This window comes from Primulina tabacum, chromosome 3, assembly GCF_025594145.1.
Source record: "Primulina tabacum isolate GXHZ01 chromosome 3, ASM2559414v2, whole genome shotgun sequence".
In the NCBI taxonomy this organism is placed as follows: domain Eukaryota; kingdom Viridiplantae; phylum Streptophyta; class Magnoliopsida; order Lamiales; family Gesneriaceae; genus Primulina; species Primulina tabacum.
Genome location: NC_134552.1, coordinates 1,375,390 through 1,384,662, shown reverse-complemented (window position 1 = coordinate 1,384,662; position 9,273 = coordinate 1,375,390). Strand labels below are relative to the sequence as shown.

The 9,273-nt window shown below is 34.2% G+C and overlaps 1 protein-coding gene across 1 annotated transcript; it reads left to right on the top strand.

Moving 5' to 3' along the window:
* The first annotated feature begins 3,178 nt into the window (after positions 1-3,178).
* Positions 3,179-4,796, top strand: LOC142538803 (large ribosomal subunit protein P2z-like). The gene is made up of 4 exons (XM_075644099.1): positions 3,179-3,316; positions 3,424-3,511; positions 4,138-4,370; positions 4,559-4,796. The coding sequence occupies exons 2-4, from the start codon at positions 3,424-3,426 to the stop codon at positions 4,583-4,585; spliced, it is 348 nt and encodes a 115-aa protein (XP_075500214.1). The 5' UTR covers positions 3,179-3,316; the 3' UTR covers positions 4,586-4,796.
* Positions 4,797-9,273: the final 4,477 nt, after the last annotated feature.

Below are 9,273 nucleotides of genomic sequence, written 5' to 3'. Positions count from 1 at the left end.
TAAAGCATGAGTCAAAAGTCATAATGCGGAAAAAGTAGAAGCGCTGGTCCTCGGGTTGTGTGCGCCTTCAGTCCAGTCAAATCACTCATCAAGTCCTCCCTCAATACCACCTGCATCCATCACACCTAGTGAGTCTAAAGACTCAACACACCATAATCTTTATAACGAGTAATACGTAATACAGTCAACATATAACGGTGAAAAATACTTGTACTTAAAATATCGTTTTCATGAAGATGCATAAACTTCAAGCATGAACATTATCGTAAATATTTTATGATGCATGAACTTTAAATAGAAACATTTTCATGACATGCAAACATGAATTTCCTTTTCCTCAACATGACATGACATAAAACCTTAAACATAATCATGAACATTTCTTTATTTTTCCTTTGTTGAATTCAGATCGTTAATTGTGACTTTCCTGACATGACATGACATGACGATGGATCCATCTACGTGAAACCTCAGTACTGGGCGGCGGGGGACACCAGCAACACTCTCACCGGTCAACTGGGCCCTGTCCTATCATGATCGAATAGAAATACGCTCGTCGGGGTTCCCTCGGGGGCCTTTTCCCATAAATGGGTTCCCTCTGGGGCCTTTTCCCCTCACGACATTCTCATTCTTACCGTTAGTACATGACCGTTACTACATATTCGCAATGATGGAAACACGATCGTCGGGCTCCCACTGGGACCATAACCCTCACGACGTCGCCAACATTAACGAATTAGTCACAATCACTTCACATCCTTCAACATTTTACATTCAAATCACTTAGAAAAATCATGAGTAATATTTACATTTTTCATTTTTGAAACCAAGCATGCAAAACATGTATTTTAAATGTCTTCTTAAATCATAAAAATCATTTAGACATTCAAAAATCATATTTTAATCATGAAAAATTCATAAACATTTAAAAATAATAATAATTTCATAAAAACAGCATTTAGGGCACAACCATGACCATACTAATTTCCCGGTGTAAAAAGACCGTTTTACCCCTAGACTCGACCTTTTACGATTTCAACTTTTTTCGTGATGCCATGACTCTAACATGTCCCAAATAATTATTTAAGCTTACATGAATTTTTTTCCATAATTTTATTTAGCTTAAATGTTAGACTTTTTCATTTATCTTCAATTAATTGTTTTATCGGTGTTTTAACCCCGAAAAATCCCAAACTTTAATATAAAATTCCTAAATTCTAAATTTAGTTTTTTTATATTATTTTAGCCCTTATGGACCACGACTCGACCCCCGTGAGCCGTTTTCCAAATTTTTTCTTATTTAAACTCCCTATTTGACACCTAAACTTCGATCCCGAGCCAACTTTTGATTTTCACGAGTTACCCTCGAACCTTGTTGGTCCAAAACTTGCCCAACATCTTAATTTAGCCTAATGGACTCTAACTTTGCCAAGATAACACCCCAAACCATGAAAACGAAGGTCCCCAACACACCCCTTTGCTGGCCGAGAGCCCTACCATGTATGGATTCTATGGTTTGCACGCCTAGGGACCTAGCCGACGCCCCCATCACCCAAACCAACCTATACTGCACCTTCTTAGGACCCTAGGGAGACACACTAGCCCAGCCCGCGACCCACGAGCCGAGCCCCCAAGCCCCTGGACGAGCCCTGGACGAGTCCTAGCACGGCTAGGACCCTAAACCTGACCCAAGACAGCCCTGGACGAGCCCTGGCCCCAGCCACGACCCTGCCTCTCCCTAAAACAAGCAGCCGATCAACTTTACCCCCCCATGGCAGTAGGTTTCAGTGTTTCCTGTCATGCTTCTATGACTTTTGGTGCATCATGTGTGTCTCTAAAACACATAACACCTATGTTTAAACTTAACTTGACATCATGCCAGCCCCCTAACATGCTGGAACAGTTTTCATGCAACATAAATCATGGAATCGAAAGCTATACATGCAATAATTTGAAATTCTGAAAATAATTCAACTGTTTCATGCATCCAATAATTAAAACGTTAATATGATTGATGGATGAGAAAAGGAGATGTATGGCGTGCCTTTGCGTAATATACGCTCGAATAATCGTTGACGACGAAGAACGGAGGGACACCTTGGCTTGGACTTCTCTTGAACCCTTCGAAAAACCTTAGATGTGCTTAGGTGGGTGCTTCCGTCAGGTGGTGGGGTTTGGGAGAGTGTTTTCAGAAAATAAAAACTAGGGTAGCCGATTGATTTGTTTCTAGAATAGGGTTTTGTGATTTAATTAACACATTATATACTAATTTGATCACTAACTAGACCTTAGGCCTAATAAGTCATTAAATTAGGCCCATTAGTCTATTTAGGATTTATATAAAATAATAACAAAGTTTTTCTTTAATTAAATATGTGAATTTATTAGCCGGGTTGCCTAGAAGCTCGTATTTTAGTTGAAAAACCAATACCGATAAAATTTACGTCCCGGCGTATAAAATCACCTCAAAACCATTTATTTTCAAAAATATGAAAAGCATCGACCATATTTTAAATAATTAAAAATAATCATTTAATAAAAACATTCGACATTTTTCAGCCCTCGGTCCCCGTTCCTCGATCGTCACTTTGAATATTCCTAAAATACAATTTTATGCATGATGACAATAAAAATCTCAAATAACAATTAAACAAGTATGTCACATAATTAATTAGCAATTAAAGCCAATTAATTACTCAATTTTCATATTTCCTAGATTTGCATGCAATTGGATTACGTCGTCTTAATTCTGGACCTTACACAATATGAGGGGGAGAGATTTCAAATCAACCGATTTCAATTATAAACATATTGTTTACAAACAAAAATATAACAAATTTTAAATTTATATTTTATTTATTTATATATTAATAATATAAATATAATGAATTTTAAATGACATTATTATTGAATGAAGTTAAAATTCATTATAGTTAACATGAAATACTATATAAATATACAAGAGATGAATTTAAAATTTATAAACTTACTCATCTGAATAACGAAAATATATTTTAAATTTATGGATTCAAACACAACCTAGATAATTAAAGTAAGTCGTTGTACTATCCGTATGCTTTTGTCAAGGTAGACATGTGCTCCTTAGCGGGCTCAAGTGAAGTATTAACATTTGTAGGCCCACATGACTGGCCCAAACAACAAACCCAAGGGTAAGTCGGGAAATAAAGGTAAAATAAGGTGCTCCCAAACCCTAATCATAAATATTTGATTTCCATCTATTCCGCGGCTAGTTCGTCAACAATATCTCGTAGAACCCAGAGCAGCAGCTGCATTTGCAAATATTGAAAGTTAACTGGTAGCTGTGATCTCCTCTGATTCAGCCATTATTCTTGATTCCTATTATTGATTTGTATTTGTAGGTCTTGTGGATTAATTTTTGGATTTTTTTTAATTTGAATATAGATGAAGGTTATAGCAGCTTACTTGTTGGCGGTATTGAGTGGCAACACCTGCCCCTCCACCGATGACTTGAAAGATATTCTCGGTTCAGGTTATTTTTCTTTTCATTTTTAGATTTGTTTGTTGTTTTGTACTTTTGTTATACTTGTGTTAATTAGTTTCACATTCTTCGTCTCATTTGTTATTATCTAATCCGATTAGAACTCTTATATATATGCATTTTATGTTTTAGACTTCTATTTTTGGGTATAAGTGATCTGACTTGGGTTGTATGGCTAGCTTATGTTTGTTGTTAATTCATTTTTTTTTCGGCCTTTGGATCATTTTGTATCTTGTAATCTGAAAAAATTTGTCAATTTGGGCAAGTTATGTAGGGATTCTGTTGTATTTGGTTTTTGAACTTTGAATGAATGTACTCTGGAAAAAATCAGTTCATTTTTGTGAGTTGGTTGAAGGAAATGAATTTGATGTAGGTTCAGTTGGTATGATCCTCAGTAACAACGTTCAATTTAATGTTCAATTCATGTATCTGAACTTACACATTTGCCAAGGAATAACGACATTACATTGCCTGTCCACTGCGGTGGGATGCTTCTTGGTTAGTGAGGGTTTTCTGACGATTGTTGTATTATATAATGGTGAATTGGGTATTTGATTGATCTAGCCCATTACAGTAGTTCACAACTTGTCCTAATAATCAACCTTCTTTTGGTTCAGTTGGAGCAGAGGCTGGTGATGACAGAATTAAGTTGCTTCTGTCTCAAGTTAAGGGAAAAGATATCTCCGAGTTGATTGCTGCAGGGAGGGAAAAGTTAGCTTCTGTGCCTGCCGGTGGCGGCGGAGTCGCTGTCGCTGCACCAACTAGTGGTGCAGGTGGTGGTGGTGCACCTGCTGCGGCTGCTGAGCCCAAGAAAGAAGAGAAAGTGGAAGAGAAGGAAGAATCTGATGATGTAAGTTTCAATGTGGCCTTATGATGTTTTGTTATGGGACTCAGTTTTAAGTAGGAAAAATAAACTAATGCTCAAGAACACTGAGCTAATTGACATGCTAAAAGACAACTTTATGGTTGTCTATCTTATTTTATTTTGGAATGATCTTTACTTTTGCAATCTGAATTGTCTCTTTGTCTTATTTGCAGGATATGGGCTTTAGTCTATTCGACTAAAATACCTACCAAAGCAGACTGGTACAAACACCATGCCTTCTGTCCATGTGGTAGAAAATTTTCGAGTTGTGGTTTTGGCATTAGATTAGTGAGCAACGTGTGGCAGACATTAAAGATATAATCTTTTGTGAATCAAGTTCATTTCTTGCTATGGATTCATGATTCATCGGTATGTTATATGTGTTCTAATCATTTAATATTAGTTTGCTTATTTTGCTTCAAAGCCTTATTAACAAAGGAAATGTAATACTGCCTAGATGATAAGAAATCGAAAGATATGGAAAAATAAGATATGATAAAGTAGTTGGTGTTTGGGATGACTTTGACAAGAATGGTTAGATTTGTATAGATATGGATAAATAAGATGATATGATAAAGTAGTTGATGTTTGGGATGGCTTTAACAAGAATGATTATATTTGTATATCGGATTGTGAAGTCTAAATTACCTCTTATCGTTTGTATACAAAATTAGGTTTGGCATTTAAAGAGGCGTCTTCCTTACATCTCCACCCCCCTTTTTCTTTCCAGAATTAGCATCGAAGAATGAACATTTTGACTATTCTACAAAACAAATACGGGAATTAAATTTTAGTATTTGTAGATAACATGGAACCCGAAATTGTGGTAAATACGAAATAATATTAAATATCAATGCAAAATTTTCTATTTATTGAGAATTTAATTTATAAAATTAAATATCTAATTAAATGATATTGTAATATACTTTGTGGAAAAATCAAGATTGGAAATCAACATTGCATATTGCATTACATGGAAGAAAATACTAATAATTTTAGTATTCGAAATCAAATACCCTTCATCTATTCTCTTCACCAAAAGTTTCAAGAAACTATGTCTACTGATGGAAAGATATTGAGCATGAAGGTTTATGCTACGAAGTTAATAGGAAGTCTTGGAATCATCACAAAGGGTATGTCCAAGAATTTTTAAGCATCATCCGAAGCATCTCATTTCCTTTGAGACCCATTAAAAGGTCTTTCCACGCTTGACCAACACATATGAAGAAGAAGATGAATATCTATCACTCATTCCTCGGTTAACATTAAGTTGCTCATTTACCTCACATATAGCACCCGTGATGGTAACAAATGTCATAACTTTAGAAGCTCAAATGGAGAATTTGATAAAAGCCATTGAAGGACTCGTGAAACATTTCAAAGATAAGCTTGACGGATGCTCCAAGTCATCTCTCGCCTACGCCAAGTCATATTCTCAAAGGATTGATAACTTAAGAATGTCAAACGGCTACCAACCTCCAAAGTTTCTGCAATTCGATGGAAAAGGAAACCCGAATCAACATGTGGCTCATTTCACCGAGATATGTAAAAATGTTGGGAAGTATGGAGATCACCTGGTCAAGAAATTACGTTAAAGAAGAGTATGTCATTGACTATATTAATCTTAGAATAAATTTGAGTCTTAACTGCAAAGGCCGATTGCCGGAATCTTCTGTCATTGAGATGTGCATCTGTGGCATGCATTGAGGGCTTCGATATATACTTCAAAGAATCCAACCAAAGACGTTTGAATAATTGGTTTCCCGGGCCCATAAGATGGAGTTGAGCATGGCTGCAAGAGGAGCGAAAAGGCCTCCAGCTCAAGAACACCATATATAGAACCAAAGAAAGAGAGTTACGAGAAAGAGGACGGGTCTTTCACCAAGAACCCCACCAAAGAATCCATGATAATTAATGCAAAACCAGTCAAGGTCAAGGAAAATACAAGTGATAAGGGCAACATAAAGAAAGAAATCAATCAAGAAGAAGAGCGAAGAAGGTTGACCTTAAAAGAGATCAAGAGAAGCAGCATCTCTCTTGATTCCGATGTTTCTGGTATATTTGATGATTAAATTAAAGATAATTTGATTGAATTTCCAGAAATGAAGCAACTTGAAGAAGTTGAACTAGTAGATGACCCGTAATACTACAAATAGCATCGATTGATTGGACATCTTATTCATGATTGCTTCGTATTAAAAATAAAGTCTTGTAGTTGGCTCGTCAAGGGAAAATTAAACTGAAAGAAGATGATGTAACTTAAAACCAAGTCGCTATCCCATGGAATGATGATGAAATACATTACCATAACGATTTGTCATGTTACATAGCAAATTCATGAGATAGTCCCTTCAACGAAGTATGTCATGTAAGAAATATGACACATGTTAAAAGAAGTAGCGTGTACAAATTGATATTGGCGACGACCAAGAAAATTTAGATGCGTACACGATTATCCTTCTGAATCTCGGCTCCCGATACACTTATCGATGATATGAGAAAATGCCTATAAATAGAGCGATTGAGGTCCCTAAGCATACACACCTCATAAGAAATATACACCATCTATCGAGAATGTGGAGTGCTTAGAAGGCTTTAATCGAGAAGAAAAACTTTGAGAATTTCAAAGTTTTCAATGGCCGGAGGTAACACTCGATTTAAGCTTCCGCATATTATATATCATGTTTATATATACGTAGAAACATGATTTTGAGAAAAATCTCTAACATTTGGTATCAGAGCCGTGATACCTCTGTCTTGAAAATATTTGTTTTCAGATCAAGAACTTTAAGAAATTATTTTGGAGTTTTACGTAAGAAATGAATTTTGAAGTTCGAACATAATAATATTAAGAAATTTACCTGAAAAATTTCTTCGGAGAATTTTGTTGTCGGTCGTGCTTGAAGTTCTACGTACTTTGAATTTTTTTTTAAAATTTTATGAGGAGAAATGAAATGAGCAATTGAAAGAAATTATTCGAAGAAGAAAGCTTGAAGAAGATAATCAACATTTCTGATGCATTGTGATAAATTAATAAGATGGATTCCCACGATGTATGACCCACACGTACAAATTGAATTCAATTTCCTTCCCAGTCAGTTGTCCAATAATTTCAAAAAATTAACCGACACTTCTTTCAATTTTTGTCAAATTGGTGGGTCCCGCAAAATTAATTATTATTATTTATTATTTATTGAAATAATAATAATAAATAAATAAATAATGATTAATGTGTTATATGTATAATTTGTTATACATATAGCATTTGGTTAAATAATTTATACACATTAAAATAATTACAAGTTCGACATAATTTCTAATACTTGTTTAGAAATTATTTTTGCATGTAAGAAATAATGTCAAATATTATAAGTGTTTGATTTGTACATGCAAATTTAATATTATGTTTGCATTTATTCTTGAAATTTAAAATACAAATAATATTAAAAATAATAATAATAATAATTGGCACATCAATATTCACATTATGTTCATATTAAATTATATTAAATAGTTTATAATTTGAAATGAACATATTAAGTAAGATGTGAATATAAAATGACAAAATAAAATATTTCAGATATTCACAAATAAATAAATAATCATCACTTTATCATTACTCTGATAAAAGAGAAAAACTGGTGAGAAGCCCACATTTTCATGTAAATGTGATCCTCACTTTATCACTACTCTGATTGAAGAGAAAAACTGATGGGGAACATATTTGTTCATATTAAGTAAAAATGTGAATATAAAGTTATTTAATAAAAAATTTTGGCTTATAAAGATTCACATAAATGTGGATAATTAGGTTGAATAATAATTATAAGGTGACGTAAGAAAACATGATCTGAGGGAGTTCTTCATAGATCGGTTTAAACTGCCTTGACTAGCCACTGATCTCCCTGAGTAACGTTGCTCTGACTAGGAGTTAGGTATTTAAAGGGCCTCAGCACTACCTATCTTTCCTGGGAGCACTCTTGGAAAGTGTTGATTGCGAAATAATTATTATATAAAGCATTAAGTAAAGCCAAAATTTTGTCCCGTGAACCGTATAATTTTAAATAATTGAGGAATAGCCACAACATCCTTAATTATAAAAAATTATGCATTAAGTGGATTTGGTTCACATAATGGACATCAATTGTAATTAATTATACAAACATAATAAATTTTACCCCACATGGATTTTTATTATATTTATATAACTAATTAGGTTAAAATATCAAATTATATTTTTCTTAATTTACCCACATGATTTAGGAAAATACATTTTGATAGTTTTATCATAAAGTTACAGAAAAATCTTATTGAATTAAAATTTTAGCCCACAGGCAAATTTTATGTCACTAGATTTTTAAAACATGAATTACATCGGTAAAACATGATATTGTCTCAAAATTTTAAGCATGTGATATTTTGTGCAGTTATGCAATCTGCGAGTTTTTCTGATATGAAATGTGATATTCCCGAACTAAAGGGCGACAACTATAAAATATGGAAAGAAAGAATTCTTCTTCAATTAGGGTGGATGGATATTGATTATGCTATACGGAAAGACGAACCATCTGCTATTACTGAAAACAGCATTCCTGATGATGTTGATCTTTATGAAAAATGGGAGCGATCTAATCGACTCTGCGTAATGTTCATAAAGACCAAAATCTCTGCTGGTATGCGTGGTTCTGTCGATCAGCATAATAATGTCAGAGAATTACCGAAGGTTATTGATGAACAATTTCAGTCTTCAGATAAAGCACTTGCTAGCACCCTAATTATGGAATTCTCTTCATTAAGGCTCACCAGTGTGAGAGGTGTGCTGAGAGCACATAATGAAAATGCGGGATATAGCGGCTCGATTAAAGACACTTGAAGTGGAAATGTCTGA

Bases quoted from the DNA above. Each gene is read 5' to 3' on its own strand.
- LOC142538803 (XM_075644099.1), top strand. From the start codon at position 3,424: ATGAAGGTTATAGCAGCTTACTTGTTGGCGGTATTGAGTGGCAACACC. The intron at 3,512-4,137 runs GTTATTTTTCTT...CTTTTGGTTCAG, and splicing joins GAAAGATATTCTCGGTTCAG to TTGGAGCAGAGGCTGGTGAT. The intron at 4,371-4,558 runs GTAAGTTTCAAT...TCTTATTTGCAG, and splicing joins AGAAGGAAGAATCTGATGAT to GATATGGGCTTTAGTCTATT.